Genomic DNA, 24,056 nt, shown 5'->3' with positions numbered 1-24,056 from the left:
AGTAGCACTCACTTATTTATTCCAGTGCTTAGAACGTGGTTAAGTAGCTCTTGTGATTACAAAAAAACATGTGAAGTATGACTAAAATAGGTGATAATAAATAGCTCTCTTGAAGGAACCTGAGACTGCTTCATCTTGGTTAGTCTTCATTCTTGATTGAAAACTGCAAGATGAGTTTTGAATGGATTCATGCCCAAAAATGTTTATTTTTATGCTCATTGTCACTCATATGAGAGAATGTACTGAATTTGTCTACATAAATGGGTCCTTGTTAATTGAATCTCTTCTGCGCTTTGAAGAGCGGAAAAAGAATGGGGTGATGGAATACGAGGACTGTCTCTGAATGCAGCTCGCTATGCTTTGCTTCGTGTTGAAGATGGTCCTCCTCACACCAAGAATTGGAGGTAAGTCCTACACCTTCCAAAGTCACATAATTCCTGAAATATATAGAACTCTTGGGAATATGGCTGGTAAAGCTAATGGCCAAAGTGAAATTTACCGTTAAAGTAGTTTTAACTTGGGCATGGCAATAATGTCATTGCAATAGTATTATTTTATTGCAAGAGAACATGACTTATATAATCAACTTTTCTAGGAATATGTTCAAAATTACTTGAAATTAAATCTAGTGATGGCATCGTTCTCCAGAGTGTAGAAGAATTGTAATGCTTGATTATAGATTTTCATATTCAAAGAAAGGTATCATTATTGTTAAATCTGTCTCTAGATAAGAAATGCTGTAATTCCCTGAGTTGGTTTGGGTTTTTTTTGCTTCTATATATGTTCCTTATGACATTCACTGTATAAATATTCAGAGGATCCATTATTCGTTTAAATTCCATTTTTTGTGGCAGTCTTTTTTGTACAGCTTCGTGTAATAGTAACACTTTCTGAATTACTTAGATATCATTAAACGAAAGTTTCACATTTGCTGTCTGATTGTATGTTAAATGTCCAACACTATTTTTGCAATATATTTTTTTTACTTGTTAAACTATTGTTTTTCCTCAAAGTTGTCACAAAAAATTACTTAGCATTTAAAAACAGAAGTATGTTTTCTTATTGTCACTTCTGATGAATGTAATGCAAGTCACAAGGACTCTGATCAGTGACACACACACAAAAAAAAAAATTATCACACTGTGACACTTTAATTATAGTCACTGCTATGTGATAGTATTCCTGGGTGCATGAACATGTGATGTTTTGTTGCCCTGTAGTGTAATGGCATTCATTTACCATTTGTCATGGTACTGATGTACGTAAGCAGTTACTATGGAATACATGAGCCACCACCTTAATCTGTGTGTGAACTTTGCATCTCAGAGGCACCAGTGTTGGATTGTTGACTAAGACCATTCCTGCTAAATTTCTGACATCAGTTCAGTTCCAGATGAGTTATTCTTCTATAGTGTCAATGTAATTGCTAGAACTGGACCTTCTTGCACCTTAAGCTGTGTTGGTTTTGAGGTGGGAAGTATGCTCCAACTCTGCTGTTGTTTTGAATCTTTAGTAATGACAGGAAAATTCTAAAAATGTTGGTTTGGGAAAAGTAAGCAGATTGGATATTGATTAAAGGAAATGGAGTGCATGATCATCAATTACATGATGTAAAGGGTATGACTGTCCTTTTGGAAGGGCCTGTGCAGGTAGAGGAATGGGTTGATAAGAACATCATGAAAATTCCAAAGGACAAGTGCAAAGTCCAGTACCTGGGACGGGTTTGTTCAGTGCAATGGTACAAGGCTAGGAAGCTCCTCTGGTGAAAAGGAACTGTGGTTCCCAGCAGATAGTAAGCCAGCAATATGGCTTGGCAGTGACATGGTGGAGTGCATCAACAGGAGTATAGTTATATATTGAAAAGTAAATATATTGGGAAACAATAAACATAACTGTATGTAAATGGGGAAACTCTTTGCTCAGCAGTCATTAGAATGCATCTAGAATATTTCATCCAATTATAGGCACCCAATATAGGAAAGACATCAATAAGCTGCTTCAGCAGAGGACGAACAAGATGATGGCTGAGGCACAGGACTGTGTCTCCTGTGGGGAGAGGCTGAGGGAGCTATGCTTATGCAGCTTGGAGGAGGCTTACGGGAAGCCTACATCTGGTATAACTGACTAGGAAACATCCAGTACCTAAAAGAAGGTTCCTGAGGTAGTCAGACTTCCTTACAGCAGTATATGGTAGGAGAATGAGAGAAAATGTTAAAATGGAGAAAGAAAAAAAAAATTGAGGTTACAATAATTAAACATTGAAGAGATTACCCAGTGATGATAATACCTCTGTCTCTGGAGGTTTTCGAAATCCAACTGTTTGGAGTTGCAAACGGTCTGGTATATGTATGTGTTCAATGTTTGACAACTTCAAGCAGCAGATTGCCCTAGATGACCTTGAAAGGGTAATAATTTTGATTCAGTAATTTTCTTGTTAAAACTGTTATTAAGGTAGCTTTTCAGAATGATATTATGGTGGGTCATGTAGGTATGCTGTACCTGAAGTGTTATTGCTATTGCAAATTATAAATTCATTGCCTGATAGTTGAATGTTTCCCATTGAATTAAGCACATTAATCTCCATTTTATTAATTGTTAATTTTGATTTTCCAGTTATTTCTTGCTTTTCTATATGTGTATGTACATTTAACTTATTTTTTTTTGGCAGACCTCAACTTTTGGTCTTGTTAAACTTGGATAGTGAGCAGTTTGTGAAACATCCTAGATTACTTTCTTTCACCTCTCAGCTGAAGGCTGGTAAAGGACTGACTATCGTGGGCTCTGTGCTCCAGGGAATCTACTTGGATAAATGTACAGAAACTCAGAAAGCTGAAGAGGTCTGTGAAAGACGGCTTACAAACACTTGTGCCTTCCGTTAGTATTTAAACGTGAATCTGGATAACTGATTTCTTTAATTAGAACAGGCTGTTATATTGAATAAAGTATCTGTTTTTACTATCAGCACAGTCAATGATGATATATAAAGAATAGGTTGATGTGTGTAGCAAAATGTTTTATAAAATTTCCCAGTAGGATGAGACAATACTGATACTTCTTAGATTTTTATTTTCTTTAGTATTGAGACTCTTGGGCTTACAATCAAATTACATTCTTGAAAAGCCAAGTGATAGATTTTTAACAAATAGCCTTATAAACAAAACAGATTTATTTAACATTTATCTGACAAATGCAGGCGTTTGGCATAATTTCATCTTCCAGTTTTATATGTGGTATTATCAACATTGTCCTAGAAATAAATAGCAGAGCTAGGGTACTACTACTGCTGTGTTGCTTAAGTGTAAACAGCATCCTTCTTGAGATACTTCCTTTTTTGTTTGTTTCTTATTTATCCCATATCTCTAGAGAATGTAGGATGACGTAGGAAAAAATAGTGAGTTGTCATGTAAATGAAGATGATGTCTAACTGTGCTTATAAACTCAAGTGAGTTTAATTTGAGCCTTTCTCTTATTTTTTTCTGACACCTTGTCTTTGTCTGACTGTGCTACCTGATTGGAAATACATGGACATTTTTGTGGGAAGCCTTTGAAAATACTTGAACTTCATTTTAAATTGTTCCATGAAGGAAAAAGAAAATATGTTAATAGACTGAGCTTCTGAAGAGCCATTGTTTATACTGCTTGGACTTCCAATGCAAAGCAAATTTCCCTTTTTGTTTGGTCTTAAACAACTTGTGTATTTCCTTGTTTAATCTAGTATTGGTGTAACTCAGTAAAGATGATTATATTAGCTTATCTCCTGCTCCTGACTTTATAGAGTGGGGAAGCATTTTTAGACAATACCATGTTTTGTGTATTTTATTGAATACTATTGAAAAATGTATTGCCTTCAGAAAACTACTAAAAACTCTACTCCCAAAGTAGGTTTTGATTGTAATTATATCTTCCAAAACTGCTTAATATCTTCAGAGCTGTTGAAAAGAATATCAGTTAAAATGTCTAATGTTTTGACCCAAGTTGTCTTCAAAGCTGCCTAAAAACACCTGCAAGTTCAGATGTGCTATCTGTAAAGCAGATGAGCATTTGAGATGCTAAAGTGGACTTACAAAGCTAACTGCCCTTCCACTCCCAGTATTCTTTTTTTTTCTTTCCTTTTGGTATTCAGACTTGTCCCTCGTAGTTTTTAGAATAACAAACTATGAAGCCACATGGTCTAGCTGGTATCACATTCTAATTGCTCTCTTGGTGCTTTTTCTTGAGAATACGGTGGAAAAAGTCTAGCAACGATATGCTGTGAAAGTAATTGTTATTAAGATGTTATTATCAACATGTGTGAGTAGAAAACAAAACCACGAATACAATGAGGCCTCTGAAATAAAGAAAACCTTTAAACAGAAACTGTGTATCCATGAGGAAGTCTTACCTGTAGTTGGCGTAACTTGAAGTCAGTGACATTTTTGAGAAATGGAACAGGAATGAATTTAAGGCAGACCTAATCCCCTGGTCCTCTAAAAACGCAGACTTGGTGTTATGGTCAGGGGTACTTGTTTTTTTAAAATGGAACAAAGATGAATTATGAAACTTTGAGCATCTGGAGGCCTCACTGGTTTTGGAGAATTTAATCTAGAAAATATGTCTGTCAAGAAATTATGATTTCTTCTGTCTTTCTTCTAAAAAGAGGTTTAAACTTAAATACCCTCACAGATATTATTTGCACAGGCAGGCTTGTTACTTTGGTAGCAAGTTCTCAGAAGACTTTTTTTTTTTCCCTCTACTAAACAGAATTTGTGATGTGAGGCTACACTGAGCCAGTGCCAGATATTTTGTGATCAAATCTGTTCCTGATGGGTTTTGATAGGAATTTTGATGCTTCGAAAATTGCAAATTTTTATGTGCTGTTTTTTTGACAAAAAGCTGATGGGCTTTTTAAAGTCATGCCGTTAAAACATAGTAAGTGCCAAAGCTGATGTTCCCTTGTCAACCTTGATATTATTTTGAATTCTAAATTTCTTGATTTTGCGCCTGTATCATTGCCAGCATTTAAATGAAAGGGGGTCACTTGGAGATTAAAGGAGTGTGTGTAGTCAGTTTATCTTGTCGTTATTCAGCCAGGTATTTTGATTGTCTCCTGCACATCTCTTTTACTAGGATAGTCAGCCTCTTAATGTTAAAGTTCTTCAAGGAGATTTGGTGACCTCTTCCTCTAAAGTTCTTGGTAGCATGTTTTTCCAAACACTTCCAATTCTTAAAGCAAGGATTTCTTATTCCAAACATGCAGTTGCTTTGTCAGTCAGCAAGCTTGACTTTACCTGAAGCAGTCTTGTTTTATTTATCTTTGTCAATATGGTTTTGCTTGCATTGAGTTCATTCTTTTTTGGAAGCAAAAGGTTGAATAATTAAAGTAATGAACAAGCTGTGCAGTGTCTTTTTGGGAGGTGTTTTGGGTTTTAGTTGCCGTAGAATCATGTTCAGTCTTCTGCAATTAGCAGTTTCTTGATGTTGTTTGTACGTTGTAGTTAAGATTCTGCTTTTATTTAGAGGTGTCACGTATTACGATGTTTATTACCGGTGTTGATGATCATGTTTCTCCATGTGTAATCTTCCTTTTACAGAATGTTAAGGCCTTAATGGGAGTAGAAAAGACTAAAGGATTTTGCCAGATAGTGGCATCACCTAGTTACAGAGATGGAATATCATGTTTGATTCAGTCAGCTGGTCTAGGGGGAATGAAGCACAATACAGTCCTGATGGCATGGCCACAGTCGTGGAAACAGACAGAAAATCGTTTCTCATGGAGAAATTTTGTCGGTATGTATTTATTGACTTTTTCCTATGCATTTTTAATACAGCTATGTAATGAATGTATTTGCCGTGCGGAAGAAATGTGATGCTGAACATGCAGTGGACAACTGAATATTCCTCCACATCCGATTTCATATGGTGTGGGTTTTCTCAGCCCTCAGTCTCTTCAACCATGCTCTTCTTTTGCTCTTCTTTTAAGCAGACTGGTCACTGAACCCTAGGTGTTCATTTCTGCCTCATCAGAATCTAGAAGGATTTAAGATTTTGAACTTAAAACAAAAACGAAAGTTGGGAGTGAAACAATTAGTACTTGATCAAGTGTCTTGTTTTCCCTTGCAGACACTGTACGAGAAACAACAGCAGCTCAGCAGGCCCTTTTGGTGGCTAAAAACATTGACTTGTTTCCAACAAATCAAGAACGTTTTACTGAAGGAAACATAGATGTGTGGTGGATTGTTCATGATGGTGGTATGCTGATGTTACTGCCTTTTCTCCTTCGGCAACACAAGGCAAGGAGAACACAAAATGCATGGGATTTCATTTTCTAGCAATAAACAGTTTTAAGAGCTTCTAATTAAATACTCATTCATATTGATAGTTATTATGGTGATAGCAATCCCTATTACAAGTTGTTCTAAAGTATCTTTTTGGTAGGTTTGGAGAAAATGTAAAATGCGTATCTTCACTGTCGCTCAAATGGATGACAATAGCATTCAAATGAAGAAAGATCTTCAGATGTTCTTATATCATCTTAGACTCAATGCTGAAGTGGAAGTTGTTGAAATGGTATGTTACTGCATATTTTTTTAGGTGCAATTGAGGCTAGATGTGGGAAAATGGATTTAGCATTTCTGCAACTGAGAGATGTTAGCCCAAATATAAAAAATGAAAGATTACAGTCTCACCAAGAACAAGAAGTTTTTTACAGCAGCACTACCTTTCCATGTCACAATGCTAGTCTCTGTGGTAGTGTGTTTAATGGTTTTGTGAAGTAGAGTTGAGACATTTTGATCTGTTAAGGCCGACTTTATTTATGAGGCTAAGTCCATGGAGACAGCTCTTTCAGGAATGAAAAAGCCATAAATTTTAGCTGGCAGTGAAATGGAAGGCTGAATGAGCAAGAATCCATGGTATCCAGTGTGAGAGAGGATGAACATGTCCGTCTCTGCAGCTGTGTTATGAATATGAGAGTATATCAGTTGTTTCTGGTTTTGAACAGCAAGACTATATAGCTACAAACTCACAAGTAAGAGTGACAGAATGCATTTTGTAACTTTTTTCCATTTTTAAGTACAGGTTATAAACTGCTAAAGACAAAGGACTAAAGCTGCAGTCTGTGTAGAATTGCTTTTTTTGGCAACTAAGGAAAAATTTCATTTCTAGCACTCAAAGGTGACTGATACGATGTCCAAAGTAAGACCAAAAAACCTCACCTCACTCACCCCTCAAACATTCACACCATTTACAAGCAAACAAACAAAAGAAAAACCACCACCAAGTCTTCTAAAATCATTCTGAAGTGAGATGAAGAATATTTGATGACTGGTTCAAAACTTCTTACCACCACCAGCAAAACCTGTCAAAAAGGTGTATCATGCTAATTGGCCTTAAAACAGATTAAGAATCACTAGAATGACTTGTGGAAAGAAAGGCTTTTGAAAGATTAGGTTAGCATTTTGAACTATAAAGTGTGATGACTACTTCCATTTAATTTATTTTTGTTTTGTTTAGAGTACTGAATATAAAAGACTAAAATGCTCTGGTATGTGTAGGTGAAGAGAGACAGAACGCCAAAGAAGAGGCGCAGCCTTGGTTGGCTTTTGAACAGAATATTGTACAGGAGGCACAATTTACTTTTTTTCTTAGGTGAATTGTATTTAACGCTGAGAATTGTTGGAGGGAGGGTCCAGGGGACTACAGGCCTGTCAGTCTGACCTGCGTGCCAGGGAAAGTCATGGAACAGGTGATCTTGAGTGCTGTCATGAAGCACATGCAAGAGAACCAGGTGATCAGGCCCAGTCAACACGGGTTCATGAAAGGCAGGTCTTGCCAAACTAACCTGATCGCCTTCTATGTCAAAGCGACCCGCCTGCTGGACAAGGGAAAGGCTGTGGATGTGGTCTTCTTGGGCCTCGGTAAAGCCTTTGACACAGTTTCTCATAGCGTTCTGCTTAGGAAACTGTCAGCCTCTAGACTGGACAGGCAAATGCTCTTCTGGGTGAAAAACTGGTTGGATGGCCGGGCCCAGAGAGTGGTGGTCAGTTACAAATGGTGTTCCCCAGGGCTCAGGGCTGGGTCCAGCCCTGTTCAATGTCTTTATCAATGATCTGGATGAAGGCATTGAGTTTACCCTTAGCAAGTTTGCAGTTGACATTAAGATGGGTGGAAGTGTCAATCTGCTGGAGGGTAGGGAGGCTCTGCAAAGGGATCTGAACAGGCTGGACCGCTGGGCTGAGACCAATGGCATGAGGTTTAACAAGGCCACATGCTGGGTCCTGCGCTTGGGGCATGATAATCCTGTGCAGTGCTACAGACTAGGGGAAGAGTGGCTAGACAGTTGCCTGGAGAAGGACCTGGGGGTGGTGGTTGACAGCTGACTGAACATGAGGCAGCAGTGTGCCCAGGTGGCCAAGAAGGCCAATGGCATAGAGTCATAAAATCACTAGGTTGGAAAAGACTCACTGGATCATCGAGTCCAACCATTCCTGTCAGTCACTAAACCATGCCATTGGCCTTCTTGGCTTGTATCAGAAACGGTGTGACCAGCAGGTCCAGGGAGGTTCTTCTCCCTGTGTACTCGGCACTGGTGAGACCACTCCTCAAATACTGTGTTCAGTTCTGGGCCCCTCACCACAAGAAGGATGTTGAGGCTCTGGACCGTGTCCAGGATAGGAGCGACGAAGCTGGTGAAGGGAATGGAGAACAAGTCTTACGAGGAGCGGCTAAGGGAACTGGGGTTGTTTAGCCTGGAGAAGAGGAGGCTGAGGGGAGACCTTATTGTTCTCTACAACTACCTGAAAGGAGGTTGTAGAAAGGAGGGAGCTGGTCTCTTCTGCCATGTGATAGGGGACAGGACAAGAGGGAATGGCCTCAAGCTCTGCTAGGGGAAGTTCAGGCTGGACATCAGGAAAAAATTTTTTGTGGAAAGGGTCATTGGGCACTGGAACAGGCTGCCCAGGGAGGTGGTTGAGCCACCTTCCCTGGAGGTGTTTAAGGGATGGGTGGATGAGATGCTGCAGGGCATGGTTTAGTGATTGATTGGATGTTGATTTAGTGATTAATTGATTGATGGTCGGACTTGATGATCCAGTGGGTCTTTTCCAACCTAGTGGTTCTGTGATTCTGTAAATCTTCAAAAAGATTAGATGCGTTACAAGTCAGTGACATTGATGGCTGCTATACATTTTTATGTTGTATTTTAACTTTGGGTTGATGTGAGAATATGCTGGAGTTCTTCATAAATGCTTCTGTTTGTGCATTAGGAAAAAATTTTGGACAGAAAGGAAAATATTTGGACATTAAGAAAAAATTTTTCACAGAAAGAGTCATTGGGCACTGGAACAGGCTACCCAGGGAGGTGGTTGATTCACCTTCCCTGGAGGTGTTTAAGGCACGGGTGGACGAGGTGCTAAGGGGCATGGTTTAGTGTTTGATAGGAATGGTTGGACTCAATGATCCAGTGGGTCTCTTCCAACGTGGTGATTCTATGATTCTGTATTTCTCACTGATGAGAGGGTATGTTAATTTTCTGTATGTAGACATTTTTTAAAGAAACAAGTGTGCACGCATGCTGAGGAGGCAGCAAACAAACTCAGTTTAAATAAGGGCTTTCAACCCTTTCTAATTTCTGCAGCGTAGTTGGAATAGAATAATGGAAAATCTGTCCCAGGTACCTCAAATTTAGATAAAAATCACACTGGTATTGTATAGTAGGATAATTCATTTTATAGGATTGCAGTTTGAAGATGAAGTTTTAAGAATGCGGACAAAAATAATTGATCAGTTATGTGCTTGGGTTTACTCTTAATGGAGTAAATAAATTCAAGACTGAATGAATGCAGGAGCGAACGTGGTCCGCTGTCTAAACATTGTTCTTTTGAGTATTACTTTTCTTCTGATGTAGTGTTTTTTTTCTTTTTAATGAATATGAAACAATATTTCTCTTGCAGTTTGAAAACGATATTTCTGCGTTCACATATGAGAAGACACTTATGATGGAACAGCGATCTCAGATGCTAAAACAGATGCAGCTGTCGAAGAATGAAAGGGAAAGAGAGGTAGGGACTTGGACTTTGCAAGATGTTCTGTGGAAATTCTGAAAGTAGTATTTTTTGGCCATGGCTTCTATTGAATTTTCTAACTAGTCAGAAGCATTCTATGTTAATTTCTCTACAGAAAGTTTCACTTTCAGGGTTGAAAGAATGTAGGGAAAAAGAAAATACTTCTTTTATTTGAACGGGCATTTATAGTTTTCCAGTTCTCTTCAAGATTAGTGTAAGTATTTACTAGCAAAACATTTGAGTGTAAGTATGGGATATATTCACAGTTATTCAAACTAACATGTATCAGTAGCCTAATGTTCATGAATATTCAGCTGATGTTTGTGACTTGGTCTTGTTCACTTCGCATCAACCAAATTTTAGTTTCTACATTATTTTGAGTGTTTTATCCCTGGAGGTATTTGAGACGAGTGAATTCAGGTGCTGTGGGTCATGGTTTAGTAGTTGGTAAGAATGGTTGGACTCAATGATCCTGTGGGTCTTTCCCAACTTAGTGATTCTGTGTAACTGTTGTTTCTGGAGCCAAATTAGGCTGACCTATAATCTTATGATATACAGATGGGAATTCTACATTTGCTACTCTCCTACTCTTGCTAGTTATTTTGCACGTTGTAGTGACAAGTTTCGTGCAGCTGTAATTTTGTGAATATCTGTAGCTTTTAAATCTTTTTTGGCTTGTGCTTCTGCCCCCTAATTTATTCTGTTAACTATCCAATTATTATCAACATTCCTTAGTGATGTAAAAGGTGTTGCATGTTTTGGCTGTGCTGTCACTCTACAGTGATTTCCCTCCCATGTAAAACAGAAGTATTACGAACTGTGTTTAAGTGCTCATTTGTAACGTGACTAGAGCATTTTCTTGTGGCTTTTCTTGTCTACTGATAGTTTTAACTCATTTTTTGTCTAAGCCTTTTTGGTGTTAATCCTACAAGTGTGTGCAGTGCCCCCTGTTTTTCTTTCTTTCCATTTTACAGGAATTTTTTATGGTTCCTAAAGATGCCTTGTATTACACAACAGTGTGCTGCTGTAAATCATCTTTCTTCTCATTTGCACCGCAATCTTTTGATCCAAGCCTGCCTAACATCTTTTCAGTAAAAAACAAGCTCTCCTGAACTCTTCACTCGGTGTTTTTTCTCATTTCTTTATTGAACACTAGTATTTTTCCAGTGCTGTTTTAGTTGACTAATCCATCTACAGTAGGCTTCTAAGGATTTAACTTCCTTATGAGTGCTTTACAAGTAGCCCAAGATGTAAGGCTTTGTAGTCTATACCATGTAAATTGTAGTGGAGACAAAATAATAATTTCTTCTCAGCTCTATGAGTTGGTTGGAATTGGCACTACGTAAGTGTTGTTTGCTTACAAGTTTTCATTTATATCTCCCCCTCATGTATATTTTCATTACTCGGTTTTATCTGAATGTAACCGTCATCATTATAGCTTCAGTTTGTTCCTTCATATCAGGCAGTGTAAAATCCAAGGTGTGTAAAATGGCATTGAGTATGTTTCATGATGTGAAGTAAAATCCTTGATTGTTCCAAGAACTTATGAGTTATTTCCTGCTTTGTCCAATAATAAAAGCCATATCCATCTGTTGTTTCGGATTGGGTTATCTTAATCTACCTTGTTGTGGTTTTTTTCATCAGAAAATGCCTCGCTTCTTCTGGAGTTCAGCTTGTGTTGTGTTGATGCACGTGGTGTGCCAAGCCCTTTCTTAATTTCATCATAATCTTTTAAATCAGCTGAACCATCCCCTCTGGTTATATGACAACCTCCAGAACATTTCTCTCGTTACTATCACTAGTTCAAATTAGCTTTGCTTTTGTTTTCATTAGCTGTCTCCAGACACTCAAATAAGAACATGATATTCCAACTTTGAATCGCGCTTGTAGTTTTGTTTCCTGTTACCACCAAGATTAGTATTCTAACCTCGCTTTTGTGCTTGTGTCTCTTCAAACAAGAGAGAGGATTTGTTTTTCTTACAGCGTTCTTTTGCTGTTTCCCTCAGGCATGTTCTTATCCCTGAGGAATCACTCTCTCTTCTGCGACTTTAAATGTGACTTTATTGGATCTTGCCCCCTGGGGTTTTTTTTGTGGATCTGAGGCATGGGGTGGGGGGTTGGCTTGTCAGATTTTCATGTCCTGTTTTGAGAAACTTGATTGATTGCTTCTATTCAAGTGTAAATATACCACATGCCTGCAAAGCATAAGATCTGCAGACTTGGGTACAACTGCCAAACATTTCTTCACTTGACTTTGACAATAGCACTGCAAAGATGAAAGAAAATGTGGAGCCTTGTTCACTTCCTTGTTGCCCTTACTGGTTGTTGTTGGCTTCCTTCTCTGACCAGTCCTGACCAATAACTGTTGGTCCAGGCACTGATCACAGAATCATAGGATGGTTTGGATTGGAAGGGACCATGAAGATCATCTACTCCAAACCTTCCTGCAGTGAGCAGGGACACCTTCAACTAGATCAGATTGCTCAAAGCTCCTTCCAACCTGACCCAGAATGTTTTCAGGGATGGGGCATCTACCATCTCTCTGGGCAACCTGTTCCAGTGTTTCAGTGTAAAAAATTTCTCCCTCTTATCTAGTCTGAACCTCTTCTGTTTTATTTTAAAACCATTACCCCTTGTCCTATTGCTACAGGACCTGCTAAAAAGTTGTTTCCCGTCTTTATTATAAGCCCCCTTTAATACTGAAAGGCCGCAATAAGGTCTCCTTGGAGTCTTCTTCAGGCTGAACAACCCTAACTGTCTCAGCCTGTCTTCACAGTGGAGGTATTCCAGGCCTTTGATCATTTTTGTAGCCCTCCTCTGGACCCGCTCCAGCAGGTCCATGTCTTTCCTTGTGCTGAGGACTCCAGAGCTGGACACAGTATTCCAGGTGTGGTCTCAGCAGAGCAGAGTAGAGGGGCAGAATCTCCCCACTCTACCTGCTGGCCTTGATTCTTTTGTTGTAACACAGGGTATGGGTGGCTTTCTGGGCTGCAAGGACACATTGCCAGCTCATGTCCACCTTCTCAACCACCAGAATCCCCAGGCCTTTCTCTTTAGGGCTGCTCTAAACCTCTTCATTGCCCAGCCTGTGTCAGTACTGAAAGTTGCCTCAGCCCGGGTTCAGGACTTTGCACTTCACCTTGTTGAACTTCATGTGTTGTTTTGCAGATGCCTGCTAGGTAGGATTGGCAGAAAAATGAGTACATGTAGATGAGAGCACAATTACAGTTTGCAAATCACTGGGAAATAAAATTGATGTTTAGAGAAAAAGCAGCTTTCTCATCTACTTTATTTTTTTCATACTTTTGATTGTAACAGGATAAAATCAGTACCTCTGGGTCATCATATATGTGAAGGGATGTGACCCTCACAAGCAAGTGAGTATTTGAGGTTGCCATGTAGACTGAAGGATTCAATTCACTTATGTTTTCACAAATCTCTGTGAAGAAACTTCATAACTAACTGCTAAACATTTCAGAATGAGCCCCATAGTAAGTATAAACAAATGGCATGTTTGTGAATACAAACCAAGTTTATAACAAGCTGTGATAGCAAATCTCATCTACTGAAATGAAGACGCTTTTTATTTTGAGTAATATGATCATCTGCATTTTTCTGTGGACTGCTTTTTTTGTTATTGGTAACCTTTTTGTCCCAGATTCAGAGCATCACTGATGAGTCTCGAGGCTCAGTCAGAAGAAAAAGCTACTCCAGTCCACAGTCCTTTGGCCAAGATGCACAGGCACTGCTGACTAATGATTGTCAGGAGGAGGAGGTAGTTGGATGTAGTACTGGCTAGATATATTTTCCCATTGCAACACTTGAAATGCCACTATTGAAAGTAGAACTACAAATGAACAACTCGATCATTCGTTGTTATGGAATAATTCTTCATAAATTTCAATTTTACTATTTTTCTAAATTTATTATCTTACCCTGTATTTTTTTCTCTAATTGATGCTTCTGTGACATGAACTGCATCCTGTTTTTCTCACACGTACTTTCTATAAGAGAAACTCTGGTGTTCCTGTGAGTGCTTGTTTCTTAAGAGCCAGAAGCCTTGTATCTCTTAAAGTTTTAGTAGTAGGTATTCCGTTAATAAAAATATTTCATGCTTTCACAAAGTATTGCCTTCCTTTGTAGTTCCTACATTGAAGCACTGAAGCTTCACAGAGACTGTATAGGTATGCTAGGGCTGTCTAAGGAGATTTCTATGATTATTGGCAAGCCATTATTAACCCATAAATGTCATTATTATTTTCTACGTGGTGGGTATGAAAGGAAATGGATTGATGGAATCAATGGTTTTAGTGTGCACTTGAAGTGTTGCTCTTATCTAAAGATGTGTAGCCTAGTTTGTAGAAATACTGTTTACCTTTGTGTTTCCCTTTCTGCGTGAAGTATGAGAAGAACCTGTTGTATTCCATGTAATAAATTTGATATCAAAATAGGACTGACAAAAATGTACTTTTGTTGGGTTTGCATTTTTATAAACATGTTCTATAGGTCTAAAATGTCTCTTGGCCTCACTTTCTAAATATGGCATATTTTCTTCCATTGAAATATAGTTATGCTGAAGTAATTTTACAGTTGTTAGATTGAAGTTTTAATTTATTGGTTACAACTTTATAGCACATACAGTATCTGCATTTTGTGGTCTTGTGGTAAAAATACATTGACAGTAACTTCTGATTTGTAGTCTTGACTCATGATTTAATCTTCTGGGAAGATAGGAAGACTGTCAAAGAAATAGATATTTATGTGAACCTCAGAACTGACCTCTAGGATTTGGGAATCCTCAAGGATAGGAACTAGGGAAGCAGTTTAGGAATAATACAGAAGCTCTTAAGCATTTAAAACCAGAGGCATTTACAATTTGTGAACCACTAGGGGATTTGCTGTTCAGAGATAAAGTAAAGTAGTTTTCTCATCTGCTTTAATTATGTTCATGCGTTTGATTGTGACCTGAATGCAATTTATTCTTCTGAATCATCACATATTATGAGGGACATGACCATCACTAATATTTGAATAATTGAGGTTCCCAAGTGGAACTTCAACTCATGATTTAACAAGTCTCTGAAGAGACTTCATAGCTGCTAAAGATCTTTAAAAAATCCAAAACAAACACCCCCAAAAACCACACACCAAAGCACAAAGCCAGTCCTCCCTGGTACCAATTCACTTACAGTTTTAAGAGTCTAAGGTGCTCTATTGTTGTGTTGCTTTTGATGGAAGCCTACGGACAAAGTATTACGAGGGATAGTAAGTAAGTGTGTTAAAAAATTATTCTTTCCTTCCTCAAGAGGAGCAAAGGGAATAGGAGACAGAGAACGCAGAAGCGTGTATGCATGTGGGAACAACAATATTGTGTTCTTACAGTTGTGATTTGAGTTTCTGCTGTTCTAAGTGAAGAGAAAGGCCCCTTCATGGTTAGATTGATTGGCTTTTGTTATGCAATATGCACTTGCTTGCATAATCTAATGGAACATAGCTAGCCTTCACTTCAGCCAGTCCAACTTGTACTGATGGGATCAGGATAGTCATGCTGGTAGTTGAGCTAAAGGCCTGTTAAATGCACAGTGTTTGAAACATTAACTGAGAAAATAAAAATGTACTGATGAAGAATGAGAATACTAACTTTCAAGTTTTTCACTGGCAAAAGCCCGTAGTGTTAATAAGGTGCCCTGCGGCTGGATCCAACCTCTCTTCACTTCATGACAAAAAAAACCATCTCAGGCCAGATGTAATCCTGCAAATGTAGATAAATACATTTTTACAAGCAGTTTCACGTCATGCTGAAGTCAAAAACAGTCCGACATTTAACAAAATAAGCTGCATTTTTCTGTATCTTCTTTTGCCTTGAAATTCCTTTACAAAATTTTCATAATATGTGGTCTACAAATGCTCTTTTTGGCTGAATCTTGAGGTCATTGTTTGTTTTGTGGCCAGGCTCAGCTGATTCATGATAGAAACACTGCCTCCCACTCAGCTCCAGCAATCAAAGCAAGTGTGGCTGCTGCTGTGCCAGAAAAAGTGCAAATGACCTGGACTAAAGAAAAGCTTGTAGCTGAAAAGCATAAAAACAAAGATTCAAATGCACCTGGCTTTAAAGATATTTTCAACATGAAGCCGTAAGTATACATGTGGTGTCTGGAGTTGTGTATTTAATTGTGTGTTTTAGTAGGGGGGTATTTGGGGTTTTGTTTTGGGTGTTGTTTGAGATTCTGTTTTATTTAAGTTAAGTACAGACATGATCTTCCCATACACTTCACTTTATGAAACTGGCATGCACTCAGGTGGAACAATTACTGTAAAGAGTTATTCACAAGAATGTTGTGAACAAAGCTTAAATATGACACACTTCACACTGTAAACTCAACTTCTGGTTTGTACTGGAAAGCATGTATGTTACTACACATATTAACTTTAGTTTTTCTCTTTTCGTGTGAGTAGCGAATTATTGTATATAATTTCCCTGTCTCATTTACTGTGTTTTGTTGGGGTAGAGGGAGAGAGAGGCTCTTCCAAGACATTTAGCATATGTTTTGGTTTTTTGAGTGAAAGTGTGTGTTGTGTGATTTTGTTTTGGTTTTGTTTTTATTTTTTGAACAGACCCTCATCCTGTAAACTGAAGCAATATAAAATTTGTGCTTTTATGTATGTCTTGTTATATTAAATATTTCCTGTTTAAATATTCCTTAAGGTCTTTTCTAAAATTAAAGTCACTTAGTAGATAAGAACTACTGTGTCAAGCCTGATGTAGTAGACACAAAACCAGTGGCAGAAAGACATCAGCTTGTTTGCTTCCTCATGTTAAGAGTCAAGCATACACATGCATCTTTTCCAAGTTCTGGAATAATGCAGTTATAAGTGTGGCCTAGACTATTTTCTGCACATACACAAAGCAAAACTGTAGGTGTTAAGGGAAATTTTAAAATCTAAAAGAAACATATCTTAAATAATAGGACTTGTAGAGAGCAGAGTTAAAAGGTGCACTTAGAATCAGCACATTAAAATTGTAAGTTGTTTTGTGAATTTTCTTTAAGCTCCTTAGAAACAGTTTGCCTTCTCCAAATTCCAGACATTGTCTTGCTTATGCTCTAAAGCACTGTTTTTCTTCTGGGCTGCGCTTTTCAATTTCAACTCAAATTCTCAGGGTTGTTGGTTGTGTTTGGTTTTTTTTATATATATCTTGGAAGTATTTCCTATTACGACTTCAGAATTGTGCAAAACACAGACATGAGATTATTTTCTTTTAAAAACTATTTTAAAATTAAAAAAAACTATATGTGGTTGACAGTTGAAACAACAGTTAAAACTTGGTATGCCTGTACAATATATTGTTTAATTTAAAATGTACCTGATGACATAAATATTTTTTTTCCCTGTATATTTGCTTCCCATCCATGTAGAGAATGGGGAAATCTGTAAGTCAAAGTTTCATTTCACTTAAGCCACTTTTATTTCACTTGAGCCACCTGATTCTTGTGGTCCTGTACATTGTATGCATGCTTCATAATCATGATTTGCAATATATGTATTCTTTTGTACCTTGTTTTCTATACTAAGATTTAGCATTTGGCACTGACAAAATACTCACAATGACTTCTTAATCTTTTCTTCTAAGCTTTTCATTCAAGGTAAGTCACAGGACATGTGTTTTAGTTTCTGCACAAATGTAACACTTGACAGTATTCCTCTGCACCAGTGTAACTTAAACGTAGCTTTCTAATTAACTACATTAAAAAGTTAGTATTTTTTTTGTTCCGAAAAAGTAGCACCCAATGTGATGTAACTACTTGGACAATAAGAATGAATTTGTTCACAAAGGGAACAGTTCTTGCCTCCTTTCTACCAAGCCATGCATGTGTATAGCATAAATTTAGAAAAACATTGGATATGACTGCATACAAAAACGGGACACTGCATCTCTATTTGTTCTTGGGTGGGACTGACTAATGACTGCTCTGCTGTTTTTTCAGAACCCAGTGAGTTTTCATTTTGTCTGCTTAACAAATTGACCTTCATAGCAAAACTTAGCTTACTTTGTGTACCATGTCTGATTTCAATTCTGTCTTTGCTTGAAGGCTAAATGAAGGTAGTCAGCCTCAATTCACGTTGTACACAATATACTTTTATCAATTTGAGCCTTTATTTCAATGCTGTATTCTTTCCCATTCCATCGTTCTCCTGCATTTTATCTTTAGTTTAATGTGTCAATCTCTTCAAGCTGCTTTTCTGCTTCTGAAAAACTGAGCTTCAAATATTCTTTTGTTGCATATATGGGTTTTGTGCAGTTGCTTCCTAGGACAGATGTTTGCTGTGACAGAAATGCCCCAGGAGGAGAGACTGAATTACTGTTTTGAAAATGTCATTGTCTTGTGGAAGAAAGAGGGGTGTAGGGTTACAAATCAAGAGAATCAATTTAAATTGATGGGACTGGTCTCCACTGGCCACTAAATTTCAGGGGAAATGTGTTTTAGTTTTTTCTGATTGTCCCTGCAGTTGTGGATGATGTGATGGTTGGAGGCCGTCTTAGGGATAGAAATCATGAAATGATAGAGTTTTTGGTTCTTGGAGAAGTGAGTAGGGGGGGCAGCAGAACTGCCACCTTGGACTTCCAGAGGGAGGACTTTGGCAAGAGTCAAAGTCAGAGTTTTTAGGAGACTGGTTGACAGAGACCCCTGGGAGGCAGTCCTGAAGGGCAAAGGAGTCCAGGAAGGCCAGACATTCTTCAAGAATGAAGTCTTAAAGGTGCAAGAGCAGGCTGTCACCGTGTGCTGAAAGACAAGCCAGTGGGGAAGACTACCAGCCTGGCTGAACAGTGAGCTTTATCTAGAACTTGGGGAAAAAAAGGAGAGTTTATGACCTTTGGAAGAAGAGGCAGGCAAGTTAGGAGGATTACAAACATATTGTGAGGTTATGCATGGAGAAAATTAGGAGGGCCAAAACCCAATTAGAACTTCATAAAAAAAGCTTCTATAAACATACTAGCAGCAAGAAGAGGGCTAATGAGAGTCTCTAGCTTTTATGATGTGAGGGAGGAAGCTTATTGTCAAAGATGAGGAAAAGGCTGAGGTTCTTAATGCTGCCTTCACCTCAGTCTTTAATAATAAGACCAGTTGTTCTTTGCGTACCCGGCCCCCTAAGCTGGAAGATGGCTTGGGGAGCAGAATGGTCTCGCTGTAATCCAAGTGACCTGCTATACCACTTAGACATACACAAGTCTATGGGGATGGATGAGAGCCACCTGAGAGTACAGAAGGCGAAGGTGCTCACCAAGCAACTTCCCATTTATCAGCCGTTCTGGCTAACTGAGGAGGTCCCAGTTGACTGGAGATCAGCAAATGCGATGCCCATCTATAAGAAGGGCAAGAAGGAGGAACCAGGAAACTAAAGGTCTGTCAGCCTGATATCAGTGCTGGGGAAGCTTATGGAGTAGATCATCTTGAGTGCGTTCATGCAGCACGTACCAGTCAGCATGGGTTTATGAAAGGCAGGTCCTGCTTAAGTAATCTGGTCTCCTTCTGTGATAAGATGATCTGGTTAGTTGATGAGGGAAAACCTGTGGTTGTTATCTATCTAGACTTTAGACAACCTTTTGACACAGTTTGCCACAGCATTTTCCTGGAAAATCTGGCTTCTCAATACTTGGACAGGCATATTCTTCACTAGGTAAAAAACGGGTGGGATGGCCAGACCTAGAGAGCCATGGTGAATAGAGTTGCATCCAGTTGGTGGCTGGTCAAAAGTGGTGTTCCCCAGGGCTCAGTGTTGGGGCTGGTTCTGTTTAATGTCTTTAGCAATGATCTAGACAAGGGAATTGAGTGCGCACCCTCAGTAAGTTTGCAGACAGCACCAGGTTGGGTGAGAGCGTTGATCTGCTTGAGCGAAGGGAGGCTCTGCAGAGGGATCAGTGCAGGCTGATTTGATGGTCCAAGGCCAACTGTATGGATTCAACAAGGCTAAATGACAGATCCTGCACACAGGCCACACCAACTCCAGGCTTGGAGACAAATGGCTGGAAAGTTGCCTGGCAGAAAAGGACCTAGGGGTTGACATCCAGCTGAAAATGGGTCAGAAGTGTGCCCAGGCAGCCAAGAAGGCTGAGAACATCCGGGCTTGTATTAAAAATTATGTGGCCAGTAAGACCAGGAAAGTGATCAACCCCTTGTACTTGGTGCCAGTGAAGTTGCACCTTCAACATTTTGTTTGATTTTGGGCCCCTTGCTTCAAGAAAGACACTGAGGTGCTGGAGTGTGCCCTCAGAGGGACAACAAAGCTGGTGAAGGGTGTGTGGCACAAGCCTTATGAGGAGCAGCTGAGGGAACTGGGATTGTTTAGCCTAGAGAAGTGAGAAGGCTGAGGGAAGACCTTGTTACACTCTACAGCTATTTGAAAGGAGGTTGTAGTGAGCTGAGTGTTGGTCTCTTCTCCCAAGTGACGAGTGATAGAATGAGATTAAATGACCTTAGGGACGTAGTTTAGTGGTGGGCTTGCTTGTGTTGGATTTACAGTTGGTGATCTTTTCCAATGTAAGTGATTATGTGATTCTGCAAAATCAAAGATGAAAATACAACATGAGACATGCTGCTTCTAATAGTATCCTGTTAACAGCTTTTCCCTTCAGCGTGAAAAAAAATGGGACTTAGTAGAACACTGTTATATATGCTCCCAGCATTCTTGGTCTTTCTTTGTTCCATGTGCTTGAATGAATGTGTATCTGGCTGCTATTCTCAGCCTCGTGTATATTTCTACAATCTGAGGATGGTTCTAGGATTCAGTGTTGCTGTAGTCCTCTGAAACAACCTCTGGTAGTAGAATGTAGTTGTGCATTTCCTTTTGTAAATTTTGGCCTCCTAAATTTTTCTGTTTTGGGAAAAGAGATCTCATTTAATTTCTGTTGTTTACTTGAGCTGAAACAGTGCTGGGGTTTGCCGTTAGTGGAATGCAAAAAACACCAAACTTGATGAGGCACTTCAGAGAATGTCTTATGTCCTGCTGCTACTATCCTGCCGGCCCTCTGTCAGCCATAGGACAGTATGTGAGCCCAGCTGAGCCAGGGTATGGTTGTGCTTTTACTGTGAGACCACTAGTTACAGTGCTAAGAAAACTGCGAAGTGTCCTATTATATCAGCATACCACTATCTCCATTCTTGAAATGTGCTGTCGTCCTGTGTTTCCAAGGTTCCCTTTGAAGTGACGGACTTGTAAAGAATCTTCTTTTTGGCAGCATGTCTTTTAGATAAATGGACCAAAGGTGACAGGAAATTTCTGTTGCATGGTCATGTATGGCTCATTTCCACTCTTGGCTAGTTTTACACAGATGCCAGTTTCAGAAACTATAAGGAAACTCTGCCTTTGTTCCAAAGAGCAACTAAATCATGCAAGGTAGATCCTCAAGTAAAGAAATCTCTGAAGTCCTGGCAGTTTCTTCCTCTTCCGCACAAATTTACAACAATAATAGTTGTGGATGCAGCAAAGAAAACATTAGTTAATATTGATAATGGAAGGGGAGAGTCTCAATTCCAGTTCATTGCTTACTGCCTTACTGTTATGATACAAGAAACTAGTACTTTTTTCATAAATTCTATGCTGTTTCTGAATTTTCTTCACCAGGTCTATAATATTCTTGTAATGTTCCCAAAGGTGCATGAGGGAAAATACATAAATCTTTCCATTATGTTCCTGTAATTCCTTTATTTGTAATTTTTTACAAATCCAGTTACTTTTCAATAATAATTCAATAAACTGGATTCTCAGTGCGTTTGACTAAACTTTTTTTTTTGCTTCAACTTTGTAAAAGATTGTAAAAGACATTTGGAAAACTAGTGCATTTTGACAATCTACTCAGACTTAAATGTCCTTTTCAAAGGAAAAAAACTTTTAAACTTAGGTATTGCATTTTTCTCAAATATATTTTGAATGTGTATAAATACTGTAGTCTGTGAAAATAGCTTATTCTATAGTGGTTGTAGATTGAATTTATAAATTAAAATACATAACATAATTCAAATACATAAGTATTGTGACAATGCTTAAAAATGTTTGTTTGCATGCTAGGAATCAGTCAAATGTAAGAAGAATGCACACAGCTGTAAAGCTCAATGGAGTAGTGCTTAATAAATCACAGCATGCTCAGCTAGTTCTCCTGAATATGCCTGGACCTCCTAAAAACAGAAAAGGGGATGAAAACTGTATCCTCTACTATATTGCTTCCATATTTCTTGAGCTTGAGAAGTCTGATTTTTGTGATTGTGCCCTTGTCTACCTATTGGGATAGCCATTAGTAACCATGGTAAGTGTAAGTATGCCTTTAAGAAAACAAGTTTTGATTCCACAAACATAGTTTTAAGAAATATTGATAGTGATTGGGTTTTTTAACTGAATTGATATAAAGCCTTCTTCAATTTTTAACTGACTTTAAAATCTCTAGTTTTTTCTTTTCTGTAGGTGAGTAGGGCAAAACTAGGAATTTTCCCGAAATTAGGCCTCACTTCCGCATCAGCAAGTAGATGAATTACATAATGAGACAGTAAAAGGTGAAACAGGAAAACTTCATAAAATTTTTCAACTTGATTTTTGCATTATGTCAGTCTTTTTGAGAAATTAGTGGCTATGTTGTTTCTTTTCTGAATAAATTCCTTGACTTAATGGTATTTCAGATATGGAATTCTTGGAAGTTCTGACAGAAGGTTTGGATAGAGTTCTTCTGGTCCGTGGCAGTGGACGTGAAGTGATCACCATTTATTCTTAACCTGTTTGCACATTCTGTTCATCCTCACCCTGTCCTCCAAAGTGAGAAAACAAAGTTGTTTGCCATAATTTGAGCAACTTTGTTAAGAATTATAATGCATTGAAAATGACCTGCAAGCTGAATCTTCTGTTGATATAATCTGGGGGTTTTTTATATTAAAAAATATATTTAAATTATATTTTAAGAAGATACATTTACATAGAAAATGTTTCTGCAGTGAATTAATAAATGGTGGATGGGTTAGGATATTTGTGTAGCATATTCTGACACTTGCTAAACTGTGGTGTAACACAAGAAAGGAAATGACAATGCAATGATAGTTTTAAACATATAGAAATGTAAGCAAATTCTGATTATTTTAAACTTTGTTCTGCATCTAAATAAAAGGGAATTGTTTTAGGAAAAGTTGGCCTCCTCCTTACCAAAATGCTGCTGTGTTGCTTCTGTTGGGATTAGTCCTGGTTCAGGAAACTTCATAGATATATACAACCACTCAAATTCGTATATTATGTGCATAAAGTGTATCCCTGAAGTTCATGGTTTGCCACACATTTTAATAAAACATCTCTATTTAAACATACTTTGCTTGGTAGCTGAAGCCTCCAGTTTACATTAATAGTAAATAGACAAGTTGTGGAGTTATTTTGGTTTGTTTGGGTTTTTTTTTCACAAGCTACCAGCAGTTATAGTGTACTGCACAATTATACTAGCAAAACCTGAGATCATCCCACTCGTAGGAATCCTGTGATGCAGTAACTCCACCTGACTGCAAATGTAATTGTAGCTAGTTGATAAACTACAGCAAGCTGGTTAATGAAATGCAGTCCCTTTTTTTTTTTTTCAAATATGTATATTTTGAAAATGTTGTATGTGCTGCTGCTTAAAATAAAATTTGCTTTTCTGACCTGAACAAGCATTTGAATGTTTTGCATTTGAAATTGTTCAACAAACTAGTTTTGGTAGCAATTCTTTGCTTCTGTCAGAGTTCTGCCCCTTTTTTGACACTATTTAGTTTGTAAATGTTGTTTAATACCTAAGTTGGGTGTTGGAAGATTGCTTTACTGTAAAAGAATGTTTTTATTTAAACATACATAAACTATTATATAATGCAGTCAACATCTCTCTTGCTCAGACTGCGACAGCAGTGATGCAGGACCAAAATACCTGACTAGGGTCAAGGCCAGCACTTATATCACAGTGCTCCCAGGCAAAGCAAAACAAAGTTATAAACAGCAAAGGCTGAAAGTAGCCATTGC

General features: G+C 38.3%; 1 protein-coding gene and 1 long non-coding RNA gene across 7 annotated transcripts in view; both read left to right on the top strand.

The window, feature by feature from the left end:
* LOC138722026 (solute carrier family 12 member 7-like) overlaps positions 1–23,713 on the top strand; it is a 72,356-nt gene extending 48,643 nt beyond the window's left edge. For 2 of the 6 annotated variants that reach the window (XM_069859723.1, XM_069859721.1), the window contains exons 16-26: positions 300–404; positions 2,669–2,837; positions 5,571–5,766; positions 6,100–6,269; positions 6,415–6,546; positions 9,930–10,037; positions 13,699–13,815; positions 15,993–16,174; positions 17,456–17,470; positions 22,107–22,240; positions 22,709–23,713. In XM_069859723.1, the coding sequence (XP_069715824.1) occupies positions 300–404; positions 2,669–2,837; positions 5,571–5,766; positions 6,100–6,269; positions 6,415–6,546; positions 9,930–10,037; positions 13,699–13,815; positions 15,993–16,174; positions 17,456–17,470; positions 22,107–22,240; positions 22,709–22,800 (1,420 nt within the window). In that variant the 3' untranslated portion in view covers positions 22,801–23,713. The remainder of the gene's footprint in view (positions 1–299; positions 405–2,668; positions 2,838–5,570; positions 5,767–6,099; positions 6,270–6,414; positions 6,547–9,929; positions 10,038–13,698; positions 13,816–15,992; positions 16,175–17,455; positions 17,471–22,106; positions 22,241–22,708) is intronic. The other 4 variants (XM_069859727.1, XM_069859726.1, XM_069859725.1 and 1 more) reach the window with 3 other exon arrangements.
* On the top strand, positions 18,269–20,309 carry LOC138722028 (uncharacterized). The gene is made up of 2 exons (XR_011337653.1): positions 18,269–18,316; positions 18,527–20,309. It is a non-coding gene; the product is annotated as an uncharacterized lncRNA (long non-coding RNA).
* Positions 23,714–24,056: the final 343 nt, after the last annotated feature.

This window comes from Phaenicophaeus curvirostris, chromosome 6 (assembly GCF_032191515.1).
Source record: "Phaenicophaeus curvirostris isolate KB17595 chromosome 6, BPBGC_Pcur_1.0, whole genome shotgun sequence".
In the NCBI taxonomy this organism is placed as follows: Eukaryota; Metazoa; Chordata; class Aves; order Cuculiformes; family Cuculidae; genus Phaenicophaeus; species Phaenicophaeus curvirostris.
The sequence above is the reverse complement of the archived record's forward strand: the minus strand, read 5'-3'. Positions and strand labels throughout refer to the sequence as shown.